Below are 14,840 nucleotides of genomic sequence, written 5' to 3' on the forward strand. Positions count from 1 at the left end.
TATTTCAACAGGTAGGGTTTTTTATTAAACATTAGAAATAACAGTTTTGGATTAATAGCTTTGTTTCATAAATAAGGCATCCAAAGGAGTCATATTTTCAATGCACAACAAGAAATTAATTATTCATAGCTTGCTGAACTGCCAAAACAAGGTCTACCAGTATGAAGTAGTGACCCATCTTCAAAATCAGTTGTAGACCTATTGATCAATCAGAGATTCAGGCCTTCTAACTGAGGGGCATTCGGGAAATTATGGAGCAGTTGGAAGGATATATAAATCAGTATACAGGTTATCAATCATGAAACTGTTCTGTCTATTGTATGTTTTAAAAAACAAAAGCTATGATGCATTAAACTATAATTTCAAGTTCTAAAGGCACTTCATAAATCAACCCTTCCCCATCTATCAGAAGACAGGCTATGTCAACAGATACTGCAATGTCATTGAAGCAACAAGACAAAACAAAACAGAAAACAGAAGGAAGGGCCTTTAAAGATACCCTCATTTCATCTTGGAGATATAGAAACCAAGATCAAAGCTAAGGATGGGAGACTAAAAAAAATTTACTGGGCACAGTGGTGCTGTAGTTCTAACATGGCAGAAGCCATTATTTAAAACTCTCAAGTTCAAAATATTTTTGCCATAATATGTTGCAGAGTAATATTATATAATTTTTCTTGACAGGGTATATAGCTACTATAATACATTTCAAAATAAGCATGGGATGATACCATTTTGGAGAAACTATTTGCCCTATAAAAGGTGAGCAATTTTGGACTTAACTTCTCTAATTAAGGCAGCTTCCTTGAGGTCAAGTGAAGTAAAAGGCTGCTTTAACAGGAATTCCGAAAATGCAAGCTAATGACATACCACAGACTTGCCGATAAGAACTGATGGAACTCCCCAGATGCCAAATTATCGCAATCCTAAACTGAAGATACTGAAATTCTTTTCTTTGTCAAATCCTTGGTACCCTAGAATGTATCTACTAAAGAGATATGGGAATCAACCTCACCATCAGCTTCTGTGGTTTAGTGAGCTCAGTATTAGAATAACTGAAAATCTCATAGGAAATTTAGCCAGAAAAGTAGTCTTTGGGGGAGGAAAGTAGGAAGTCAGCTCTTTCATTGTGTATTTCTCTCTTGCTAATGTACAAGATGAACACTATCATCTATTGCTAGAAACAATTGATATAACATTTAAAAGTTTAATATATATATATATAATATATGATATAAATGTATGATTTGAAAATATAAAAACTGCTTATCACTAAGAAGAGGAATATTCAGTCTTTGGGTCCCTTTTTCAGATTAAAGATATTCATTTTAGTATGCACAAACAGAGTGTCTATTCTAGTATTAGTTCCAAATTTATCCTTTGGTTTGGACTAAATATCATCAATTTTTAAAAAATAAATTCCTCACATAGAACACACAACCATGTGGATAAAAAGATTTTGGAGAACATGCCCAGATTGAGAATTTCCTGTGAGGCAGCAAATGACTTTGTAGCTGGCCTTCACCCCCAAAGAAATAGTTTCTATGATCAGTTCACACACATTAACGGATGGCGCTTCTCTGATAACAGAATATATTGCAGGCCCCAAAAGCATACTCTCCAGGATTTGCCTCTGGAAACTTTTCTTTTGTGAGAAACATTTGGAACACTTGGCACATGTCATATTAGCTGCCTAGAGTAGAATTAGACATTAGCGTTGTAACCAGTGACCAAACAAGCTAGGCAGAAAAAAAAAAGCACACTTTTAATAGATTTTCACAGTGCAATTGCTTCATTCATTGGTCTGTAGCTGCAGCTCTGAAGAAAGCTCCTTTATGTTTTTGTAGGGAGGGTGATACTGCTGAGGAAAACTGAAGAATTTGCTTCCTGGCTGTGAACTGCTTGAACACTCCCTGCGTGGAAATCCTCACTCAGAAGCAAGAACAGTTACCTTTTCTTGACCTGTCGGTCCTGTTGCCATTCCCTGGCATGTGTCTACTTCTAAGGTGAACTCACCCACTCCCACCATGATTAGTTAGCAGTACCTGTGGTGCTTGACAGGCTGGTTTCCTCTGTCAGGAGAAGGGACCTCGGGGAATGACTGGGGACTCGCAAAACTTGACTCCATTATTTTCTCCAGTGCAGTCACAGGATGCCTGTCCACCTTTGAGTACTGTAGGAAATCACATGAAGAGTTGTGAGCGGTGGGTACATGAAGGGTATCTAGTAATACAAGGGCTAGGCACTGAAGAGTCCCAGAAGAATGATAGAAAAGCTATGTGTTCTCTCTCTCTCTCTCTCTCTCTCTCTCTCTCTCTCTCTCTCTCTCTCTCTCTCTCAGAAGTATAAGAAAGTAAACAGATATCAAGAAAAATAAATGGCCCTTATGTTTTAACTCAAGAGTCCATCTCTAACCAATTGGTAGCAGTTCTTTAGAGTCTTCTATTTATATAAAATCTAGGAATGACTTGGGAACAAGAGAAACAGTGTGACCACAAAGAAAGAGCCAAAAAAGAATCCAAAAGTAAAGCTTGGAGTAGTTTAGAAATTCCTTCTAAAAAAATTCTCAGTTTTAGACCACATGTAAAACTTAAGGGCATCTAATTCAATTTAACTGAAGGTTAAAGGTAGAAGAAGGGAAAAGATTAAGGAAAGCAAGTGTAATTTAATTTTTTTATTTTGGTGCTGAGGATTGAATCTGGAGCCTTGCACATGCTGTACCATGGAGTTAGAGCCCTCAGTCCTAGATCAGGACAAAATACAAAACTGCCACTCTGGTTGTCAAAAGTAAGGAGTTTTGAATGCTAATTAATTTTTGACACTGGTCAATACACACGTGCTATGACCAGGATATAAATGTATAGAAACTATTTTAAAAAAAGAGAGAGAGAGAGAGAGAGAGAAACTACTGAAGCAGGTATATAGCAGGGAAGACTGGTACACAAAAAAGGGAAAATCATGGTGACAAATGTGACCTCAATGATGAGGAGCCCTAGATTGCTAGATGTAAACATGAAGAGACAAATTCACACACCAGCAATAAATACAGCCATCCGACTTCTGAAGGGGTATATTTATAAACAACATAGGAAAAAATCATGAGGAGGTTGTGGGACATGCCTGTCATCCCAGTATTTGGCAAGATGAGGCATGGGCCTGATGAGTGTGAGGACAGCCTAGGCTGTGTAGTAAGATGCAGTCTCAAAAACAAAACAAACAATAAAAATAAGAATCATGTGAGATGGATAAAGACATTATTTGAAAATTATGGGGATAACATGCATAACAGCAATAATATCAAGTAAAGTACAATTTTGTACTTCTATACAAAATTACCTTTAAAGACTGATATTTCATATAATGGAAAACAACCCAGCAGGTAATAAATATTTATACTTTGAAACAACCTCAAAAGTACACAGTACAACTAATAGCACAGCATACAACCCTGGAGGAATTTGGGGCATTTTGATCACTTTTATTACATGATAAACAAGTAAACGGAGCATTGTCTGAAGGAAAAACATGGGATGCAGCAAGAGGAAGTGGGTCAGCTGCTTTTTGTGAAAATAGAGTAAATTTGCTTTAGTTTTACTTTTTAAAAGCCTAATTAAATAACTATACAGAAACAAAATCATAAATATATTAGAGAAATGGACTGGGTTAATTTTTTAAAAAGTTTTCTTAATAAACAATAAAATAATATGGAGTTTATTAATTTAATTACAATAAAATATTAAAGAAGAACATATTTCAGAGATTATGTAAGTTAAGAGAATCCATGTAGCAATGAGCATAATTATGGTTAATTATAAAATATAAGATCAATGTTCCTTTCAGATTTGGATGAATGAACTCTCTGAATGAGGAAATGGTTTATAAAATTAATAGTAATTTGTTCATAGCCTTAAGGGACAGAAATTCTTTTAATGAGGACACATGATCCATAAATTAAAGCAGGACAATATTTTTATTTAATAACTACAACCAATTACCCTAAGTATAAAAAAATGATTTCTAAGAAACAAAGTAAAACCCTGGAAAAATATTTGCTATCCCCATCTGGAAATGTGTAATATTGAAAATAATGCCAAGCACTCATATTTAAAAATATGGAAGGTAGAATGTGCTTGTTCTTCCAATTTACAATCAATTTATAATAGATTTAGAATGCAGATTAAGAAGTTTATTTCAGAGGGATATCTTAAAGCAATGAAGAATCTTCATTTTCTTAGGAAATCATTGTAAGTCAGCAACTCATTCATTTTCTAAGAACAGTGCATTTTCAAAAATAGACTCTTGAGCCATTAGTTCAATTTGTTTGAATCCTAAATTGGAGCTCTGTTCAATGTTTTGAATTAAATCTACCTATTAACTGGTTTTGCATATGGATAATATATATATAAAGCATGCTTATTCAGGACATTGTTACATTATAGTTGTTTAAAATTCTTGCTACTTGGTTCAGCAAGTACACCTTTCTTTTTACAATGTTATTTTTAGAAGGGTTTTCTCTCTTAGCATTTCATTTTAGTAACTGCATTTAGTCTGCAGTGCCATTGTTGTTCTCGCGAGATGGGAGGTGGAGAAAGGAACATCTCTGCAAACACATGGGCTGTCTAGCATAGGGTGCACAGCGACAAAAACTAAAGAGAGACTGTCTCAAAACAAGATGAAAAGCAAGGACCAATACCTAAAGTTTTCTCCAACCTCCATACATATCCCCTGGCATATATACATGTTCAAGTACACCTTTTACACATCACACACAAATTGAAAACAACATGATCTATTTAGTCTGGGTGTGGTGGCACATACCTTCAATCAAAGCACTTCGAAGATGTAGGCAGGAGGATCACTGAGTTTGAAGACAGCATGGCCTACATATTGAGTGAACCAGTCATAAAAAGAGATCACCTATTTAGTTGTGTACATCTTCTTCAATCAGTTATGTCCCTTCTATTTAATATATATAAGTTGTAATGAAAAACAAGAAGAAAATAATAGAAGAGTTTGCAGAGAAAAAGTAAGCAACAAAACTAATCATATGCTGGAATGATTTAAGACAAAATAGCACAGCAGCAGATCTATTGGAAGAAAACAAACATATAAAGAGAGATGGTACCCTGGCTACAGAACCTCAATTAAGAAAATGACCCCCCAAAATTGGCCAGTTGGGAAAGCCTTTGGTACATTTTCTTAATAAGAGAGGGCATAGCTCACTGTAGACAGTGCCATCTCTGGGCTGCTGCTCCTGAGTTTTATAAGGAAGCAAGCTCAGACAGGCATTAAGAGCAAGCCAAAAAGCTGTGTTCCTCCATGACTACTTCATCAGTACCTCAAACACAGCTCCTGCCATGACTGCATTTGAAAATGAACTGCTATGTGGATATATAATAGAAATAACCCCGTTTTCACAAGCAGTTTTTGGTCATGGTAGTTTATTGCAGACATTAGTAACTGATACTGGAATAAAAGAATATGTATTCATGTAGCCCTGACTTTCAAGGAAAGAGGACTTCTTAGTCATTGTTCCATTGCTATGAAGAGAAATCCTGAGCAAGAAAATTTATGGAAGAAAGCATTTAGTTGGGGACTTGCTTAAAGTTTCACAGGTTTAGTCTGTTACCCATGACAGGAAGCATGGTGGCATGCAGGCAGATGCTGGAACAGTATGACTGTTCCATAGGCAGAGAGGCTTGGTATGGGGTTTTGAAATCTCAAAGCTCATCCTCAGTGATACACTTTTCAACAAGGCCATGCCCACTTTCATAAGGCCATACCTTCAAACCTTTCTAATCTTTCAAATCATATAATTCCCTAGTTATTCAGCACTCAAATTTATGAGTCAATGGCAGCCATTGTTATTCAAACCAACACAGGAGAGTTCTTGTCAATCTGCTGCTAATAACACTATATTACCTTGGAATTTATTATTATTCAATAAGTTTTGACAACGTGAAAAGATACATGCATGTTAATTTATGTCTCTATCATAAGTTATCAACAAAAATAAAAAAAAAAGACCATTCTCACTGCACCAGTGAGCCTGGGAAAAATATAAGGGGATCCTCTAGCTTCTCGGTGTCTCCAAACTTCACACTTTAGTGAACGTAACCAACTTCTTCAACAATTGAAAACTACTAAAATTTAGAGAGGAAATTATTAACAGCAAAAGCCTAGATTTGTTAAGGAAACAGAACTGTATTAATATCATTAATAACATGTAAGTGTATAAAGGACTTATGAAGCAATGCTGATTCTAGTGAGAGGACCAGACCCGTCTTACAAATATGTCACGATGCAGCTGTGGGGAGGTAGACATAGGGCAGGAATACAGCCTTAGGCAACTTTGTTAGGGTGAGACCTGCACATGAGTACTGTTTAGATGTCAGACACATGACACAGGTGCCACATTAAATTCTGGGCCTACTGATATTTGTCCTGTGGAAGAAAAAATATGTACATGGTTGGGGTTACTAAAGTCAGGTTTTTTTCCTAGTGCACTGGATGGGGGCTGGATGAAAGGCGGTGATTGATATGTATTAAGGAAGACATAAATGTGAAGGAATTTTTAGCTAAATTTAGATACAGATGGTTATATGAAAACTTAGAGCTGTGTGTTTGTCTGTGATCTGTTTGCTAAGAGGGCTTATAAGCAAAACAATTTCATTGCCAAGAAACACTTGTAGCTTACAGATCTTGTCTTGAAGAGCAATCTGCAATGAAAACGATGCTATTAGGAGAAAGTCTGGTTATATAATTAGGACAGATTATCAGGACAAACCTGAAATATCCTGTAGTGTTCAACACAAATACTTCAAGAGCTGATCAGTTGATGATAGTTACTATCCAAATGACACAGGCAACTGAACTACTGTACAAAGGCCAAATACCCTGATCACGACATAAAATCATTTTGAAATGGGCACTTAAAACCTGTATTTTGTAAATACAAACAAACAAGCAAGCAAGCAAACAAAGATCCCACCTTCTCATTTGAACTCTCTGCCTTCACTCTCTGGCTGTTTCTATTTTGGGGGGGACACCCACTTATCCCTTCACATGTTAATTATTCAAGGAGTGTTTGCCTAACTTGCTCCATTTACTTTGAGGCCAAAGTACAGGGGTAACTCATTGTATTCATCCTAAAGGCACCTTGGACTTCACAAGCAGCAGAGCCCACTGGACAGATCCTTCTCCTGCATATATGGGTCCTTATCCATGAGGGCAAGGCTGGCCCCTGGACCAGAGGCAATCCTCTCAAGCACTGGCAGCCAGGAGAGCAAAAACACTTCACCAGACCACCTTGAGAAACCCAAATCGACAGAGCAATCCTAAAGGCTACCCCAGAACCAGGAACACTTAACCTTGATCTTGCCCTGTTTCTCTTTTGAATTTATTCTTAAAGTTCATGCCTGTACGTCCATGGCTAATGTGGGATAACTGGGCTCATTTCTTTATTTATCTACTTATTTATTATTTATTTATTTATCAGTACAGCTAGATTTTAAAAAATCTTTTATACATTTTCCAAATCTACCTATTAATTAGCATATTGAATAGGGTGGCCACATCAAGCTTATCCTGGTTTCTGGAGCACATAATTTTTCCTAAAAATATCTAGTTACAGTATTTAACTCTTTGCATTATAAATCTAAATATAAAGTGTGTATTTATGAGTTGGTATAGAGATTATTGAACACGTAAATGAGTGGATGAGAAGAAACCAAGCTCTGGCCCGAATATCCAAATGACTCATGCAGATTTTGTATAATCGGGAAAAAATATACCTTTTTATTACTTATATATGAGCTATAGATGACTACTTCTGTATTCTGTGTAGAAGATGGGGAGAAGGGAGTATCTGAATCTCAGTGAGAGAACTTGAAAAATACACCCTCAGGAGCAAAGCAGAGTAACATCAGTACTGAGGCATCAGACTGTCAGTGTGTACACCTGATATGAAAACAGGTGCATCTGAATGGAGAAAACATCCAATATCACCACCAGGAACACACCAAGCAAACCGCAGGCAAGGAGAATCCTTCAAAATCTTGACTAGCCCTGCCCAGGTCAACAGAGTCAGATGAATGCTTATACACTGACAAGAGTAAGGGGAAGCCAAAGATGGGTGACAGCTACGGAAGCAAAGCTGCTCCCTGGATGAAGCTATACTACAAACAAAATAATAAACAAAGAATGACTTAAATAAATGATGAGGTAGGAATCTCATATTTCAGTCAATAGTTGGGTTCAGTTAATGATACATTTTAATTAACATTTATCAGTATTGAGTTTTAAAATTTTTACAACTTTGGCATTATAGTGTACACTGAGAAATTATTATTTTCTATTATGAACAACTAAGCACAGATTGTGTGAAAATTCTATTAGTAGCATCTTCTTAATTTCTCTGTAGGTCAAAATGTACTCTTGAGGAAATACATAAAACAGACAAGCAACAAAAGACACATAATCGCATGCAGTGCAATCTAGAGACTAAAGACAGAACTTAGTCTCTACTTAGCTTTCTAGATATTTCAGTTGAGAGCTCACCACTCTCTACTGAAATGCATACCACCATCTGCCAGACAGTTCTCTCTACCAAGCCTTCCATAACTACTTAGGATCAGAGCCTTTGGTCATGTGTTCTATATTAACAGCATTTATTGTAGTTTCTCCTGATGCTTTAGGGAGGAGCTAAAGGCTTGCATGTTGTTGCCTTTGGCTCTCAAATCTGTTCTCAAGTGACATTTGAGTGCTCTGCTCAGCTGCCTGTCCAGATTTCCCTGTGAATATCCTCTAAGGTGTCACTAAGTTTGGTAGTAAGTTCCACGCGCTTTCTCTGCCTCAGACCGTGATGGACTTGTGTTTATGTTTTCTTACAGACTCATTTTGTAGAAGACATACAGTGCCATTTATAGGTGAATAAGGAAATTCAGCCATCCACTCACTGGCCCTCAGCATGAGCCTGAATGATTTACTTTCAACACAGTGTAGATTCGTAGGGGGAAGCCCTCATCTTAATTACCCTCCTGTGTGGAATGCTCCCTGTGGGCCTAGAGGCCTTCCACTGTTCTCTGCCCCCTTGTTGCCTTGCTCCTAAGGAACTGCTGGGGCTGTGTTGGAATCAATAGGCCTGTCAAATTAAGCAGGCTGGTGTAGGTAGTAGAGCAATGACATTGTTGTTCCCAGGCCCAGTGCTTGCACGCAGTGGGAGCCAGGAGGCTAAATAAAAGCTGGGCCTCTTTTGGAAAGCAATGTTGACAGAGCAGATAATCACCTGTTCTGGAAACCCAGGCCAGAAAGGTGGGAGGGAGGGTGTTTGAAGAACAGTTTTAAATGCATGTCTTTCTATATCGCTTCTAGTTCATCTATGAATGTTTCAAAGTTTTTTTATTGCCAGTATAACTGAGGAGCCAAGAGATGGAAAAGTGCAAGGGCATGCCCTTATTTAAAAAAAAAATGCAAGCAATTCAAAGCAACTTCCTTGTTGTTTTGAGAATTTTTGTGCTTGTGTGCCTTAATAGTAAGGTCTCTAACAACTTTCCCCAGAGTTCCTCTAAAGAAAACTATTTTAACTAGAGCTCTCTCGAAGACACAAGTCCCCTTTCCATCTCCCTCCTCAGCCAGATGCCTCCTGCAGCTACTGCTTCAGGCTACTGCTTCATCTTGGAGAGAGCTAATTTTTTCTATGTATCAATGCCCCAGCCTTCCTGCTAGAGGCTCCCCAGCACCCTCATTCCACTGGCTGAAGCTATCAGTCCACCTTAGATCTCACACCTGAGAGGTTATTATTTGGTAGATATCACCTGTAGTAATGAGTGAATGCCCTGAGGACAGGGACGTTTCATCCATGAGGGGAATTTTGACTCACTGTGACAACTCATCAAGTGCTTGCTGATATTTATTAACTCTTTAATATGTATGTGTATGTAAAGGTGAGTGCATGATTCAGTAAGTTAGTACTTGATATGTTTAGCAAGAACTCATGCTTCCAGAGGAACTCCTCAAAATTAATAAATGTTTTAAAGAAATGACTCCTGGTTTAAACCAACAAGAAATGCCAATGACTTCAACTTACTCTCTTTACTCAATTCATATATTACTGGCATGAAGGAGGTTTTAAAGTTCTCTTTGAAATTATTCAGAGGTTTCCCCCATATTTTTAAGTGGTCATATTATAGAATAGGATATACTTACATATTGTCGGAAAAAACAGGCCCTACATAGAGAAGTAGTGAACCAAACTCTACTATGCTGTACAGAGATTAAAAGCAGCTCAGGTTTACCAGTCAAGCATTAACCAAGCTTCCTTCTATGGTACAAGAACAACCCTTGTAGAAACCCTTCTCCCCACTTCCCTACCTCTGTAAGGTCACGTAAGACATATACTGGCAAAGATTAATTCTGTTGATGCAGAACCTACACTTCCCTTGGATAGCATCTAAAGTGGATCCCTTGCCTCATTTAGTGCAACTAAAGCTTCCTACTTTTGACTCTGGCCATGCTGTCCAGCTGCTACATTAATAAATCCCCCAACTGACAGATAATATCACTTAAGCTTGCTTATCTCCAATCTCTTTACCTCTTCGCACCCAAACCTAATACATATCCATTTCTACTATTAGCCTCTTTATATTCTGAGGTCACCAACCATGGGTATTGTCCCAGGAACAAGTAAATATTAAATAAGCATTACTGAATAAATACATTGCTGTAAGTTATTAGAAATGTGTTAGGTATTGCCTTCTTTCTTTGTATGTCTTAGCACTCTGTATTATCTTTTAACTGTCATGACAGCATTAGAGGTCACCAAAGAAAACTTTTCCTTCTGATCAAGAGAATGAAATCTCTGACTGAGTAGAAGCTCAACATTCCACTTGGGCAGGTTAATCCTTTAAGGGACCGCCCCTCATGAGGGCACTGTCAACTTAAGCCATGCTCAGGCACTAAAGGAATAATGATCCCTTCAACAGGATAATGCACTTTTCCTTCCCAGATTTCCATCCCCTAGCTCTGTCACTTAACAGAGCCAAGCCACAGCTTTTAGAAGAGCAACCCAGTTCTCAGAATTATTCAGGAAACACTGACTTTCCTTTTTTAGTTCCATCTCTTTTCTTAGCATGCTTTACCTGATATTCCAGAGTTCACTGTTTTTCCAGGGCCCCATTCCTGTCATAAGGCTGCCATCATGGGGCTGACTTCCATTTGGGCCCACCTATTCTCTATCTCTGCCTTCTAGGCTGAGATTTACAGCTTTCCCACTTAATCATTTTTCTTTCAAACTCTAATAAAATTATACTCAAGTTAGCTTTTGGGTCTATACTTAAGTTCTCTTACTAATGAGACAGATGTCCCCAAAAGGGGATCCTGATTTCCCCATAATTCCTACTGAATGATACTCTCACCCATAAACCTGTCTTTAAAGTGGCTATCTAATTTTCTTACCTTTCTTTGTGGTTATGATATGCTTTCTTGGTGTTATGTGAGAACAGATCTTCCCCTTTCTAATGAGTATCTCTCTGATCCTTGAACTCCACTGAGAAGTTTCATGCTATTGTCTCGATGACTCTGTGGGTCACAATTCTATCCTCTGTAGGTTGTAACTCTATCCTCTATAATTCATAACTCTATCCTCGGGGCCTTCTCATCCAGAACACAACTAATGAGAATAATTCACCTTTAAGTCACAAATCATCTATGTATAAGCAGAGGCAAAGGATGGCTTCTTTGGAGTCACTTCTGGGATACCCTACTCTTATTTGTAGCCAGAATTCAATATGTCTAGAATAGCATGTGACTTAGTGTTTCACCTCCTGTTAAACGACTGTAGAATGAAATACTTCCCATAAATATTTAATGAACTGTAGTGATAGTAGACACATTTTGGAAAGAAAATTTTTGGTTATAGGAGGTGCTTGTACATTGGAAGATGTTTCTCAGAGGCCCTGGTGTGTGACCACTGTATTTGAGCACCACTCTTCTTCCAAGACTTACAAGTGTTTCCAGACTTTGCCAAATGAGGTAGACAGACAAACCACCCTCTGCTGAGAGACCATGAGGGCCCATTGCCCCACTGCCGTATACAGATGCATACTTGCCTTTGCGATGCTTTCCTAGCTTGCTAATTGAAGTGACTTTCCCAAGCTCCCAGACCAGTTCAAATTTCTGGGTGACTTCACAGACATTAAAGAAGTCAGCACACTATCACCTGAAGCCCCCCACCACCATGGGAAGTTGCTGCTATAAAGAGATGGGAAGTCAGCAATCGCAACTGTGTATTCTTACAATCTCAGAGTTTTTACAATGGCCAACTACTCCTCTACCCCTGGAATCAGAGGCCACGTGGTATACAGTATGGCTTACTTACTTACTAAGTTTGATGCTTGGGGTATGGAACCTCACTTATCTCCTAAATCTTTGAAAATAGACAGAGAGTTTGACTATTAGTCCAGCAGAATGGGAGCGTCTCTTCATAAGCCTACCACACTATACACATGGAGCTAACAACTCTTTTAATATAATTCTTCCCCTGAAGAGCAATTACTCTTTCCTTCTGTCTGTTTACCTATCCATCTTAATGGCACTTCTCTCTGGTTCGTAAAAAGAAGCCTCTCTTTTCATAAAAGGCCTTGTTTGATGTGTTTTAAATATATTGTTTTACAAATTCTCTCCTACCTCAAGGCTCCATTGTAGTCTAAAGACCCATTCTCCTAATAAACATTACTCCTCCAGAGCAGTTATGTGATACATCCTTTCCTGAGAAGACTGCTTACACTACACTCATATTTACCAATGTGTCATTGACATTGGTATTGCTCCATAGTTCTTGACAGAAAGGAAATGAAATATGTGTGTGTGTGCACGCACATGTGTGTGTCCATATATGTAAACTTATAAGACAAACATGTTTTCCAAATTACCTCTAGCACCATTGCGCTTTAATATTCATCTACCCAGAAGTTCTAAAGTCTTTTCCAGTGTTGCGGTGCTGCAACTGCACAGACTCCCTGCATGCTTCCTTTTATGAATTTCTAAAATAGTGTGGAAGTCACACAAATGTTCCTTTTGAAGGAATAATTAATATCTCTGTTCTCTGTCACTGTTTCCTCTCAATTTACAGTGTGAAAAATTGCAGTCAAGTTGCTATTTGCTTCCTACAATAAAACCATGAGCAAAGGCTGTGGGCACACAGTTCACCAAAGAGGAAATTTGACCAGAAATAAATTGACAGAGATTTTGTTTTACTATCAAATTAACGTGTACAAATTTCAAAGAATGCTATTTCCTACTATTAAATTTACATAGGAAATGTTCATAAAGACTTTACAAAACTGGCAATCGCCCACATTGCCTCCTAGGGTTGAAGCTGACATGTCCCTGTGGGAAGACATTTGTTCACCTCAATCTAGTAGAATTAAAGGACCTGGCTCATTTAACCCCTTGAGTGGCAGCCAGAAATGTGTAGGATGCAGTCACTTGGTTTATCTCACTCTCCCATGCAGCCTGCTCTACTTTCCTGCTGCTGATTGTCTCCTGGTCTCCGAACTTCTGTTCAGCCATTTATACTGATTATCTCCTGAAATGTCACATAAGTGGAGGGCTTATGACCCCAAAATATTCCTTTGCCATAAGGACTAAGTTGAGTTAAAGTTTGCCTTATAAGTTTACATATATGGACACACACGTGTGCATGCACACATACACACACATATTTCATTTCCTTTCTGTCAAGAACCATGAAGCAATACCTATTCATGACCCCAAAATATTCCTTTGCCATAAGGACTAAGTAGAGTTAAAGATAACTGAGAACAAGCAAAGGCAGGAAAAACTCCAGAGGTGGGGTAGGTTTTTCTGTTGAAAAGGAAACCCCACATGTACAAACATCTAACTGTACTCTACCAGGAGTTCTTGAAGATGACATATTTGATAAAAATTTAGATTTTGATACAGCTAAAAATAGTTTTAAAGAAACCTCTAAACAAATTTAAAAGGGCATTCGAAACCCTGGTGATCCTCCACTTCTTTAATTAGGAGAGATTGTGACCATAGGAGCACATTTATTCATGAAACATTATCTAATTACAGATGAACTCTCTTGACAAAAGCTTGACTCAGAGACATAGAACCCAGAGGTACTTTCTCCCTTAACCCTTTGCTTACAGAGGTCAACAGTCAAAGATGGGTTTAATCCTGTTTCCCTTGGCACCTAAATGTGGACACGTGTAATTAAAATACATATACCCAAGATTGATAACTCTAAAAGGCAAAAAGATGTTCATTTAAGGCAAGTGCAATCATCTTTCCAGCTGCAAAAGCACAGGCTTTATTATAATTAATAAATGAAAAATTGTGGAGGTCCAAAAATGTGAGCCCATTTCCACCTTGTATGAAGGTCAGAAAGTTAGAGGACACTCAATATTGCTAATAGAGGAGAAAATGAAAGGGGTGAGGGGAGAAGGGAGAAGAGTAGAGAGAGGCAGATAGAAAAGGAAACAGAGAGAGGGGAGAAAGGGAGAAGTCGAGGGAAGGGAGTGAGGCAGAAGAAGAGAGAGATAGAAAAGGAAGGACCTCAGACTGGAAGCAGGAAGATCCACCTGCCTCTGCTGTGGAGGGGGGAGAGAATGGGTGAGGTTTGTCTCTTAAAGGGACAGGACAGACCATTACAAGGAGGACACTAAAATCTGCAAAAACAAACCTAACACTAATCCCATATTGTTTCTGCTCATATCTCCATAAATTGCCTTTCCCACCTAGAAATATCAAAGTTTCTTTTCCTTAAGTATAAATGACATTGAAGCCTAAATTCAAAACATCACTTTGTCTCATTT

General features: G+C 38.1%; 1 protein-coding gene across 10 annotated transcripts in view; it reads right to left on the bottom strand.

Moving 5' to 3' along the window:
• The window catches only part of Nrg3 (neuregulin 3), a 979,031-nt gene that overhangs the window by 10,431 nt on the left and 953,760 nt on the right, over window positions 1-14,840 (bottom strand). For all 10 annotated transcript variants that reach the window (XM_057769744.1, XM_057769743.1, XM_057769748.1 and 7 more), the window contains one exon: window positions 2,046-2,173. In XM_057769744.1, the coding sequence (XP_057625727.1) occupies window positions 2,046-2,173 (128 nt within the window). The remainder of the gene's footprint in view (window positions 1-2,045; window positions 2,174-14,840) is intronic.

This window comes from Chionomys nivalis, chromosome 5 (assembly GCF_950005125.1).
Source record: "Chionomys nivalis chromosome 5, mChiNiv1.1, whole genome shotgun sequence".
Classification (NCBI taxonomy): Eukaryota; Metazoa; Chordata; class Mammalia; order Rodentia; family Cricetidae; genus Chionomys; species Chionomys nivalis.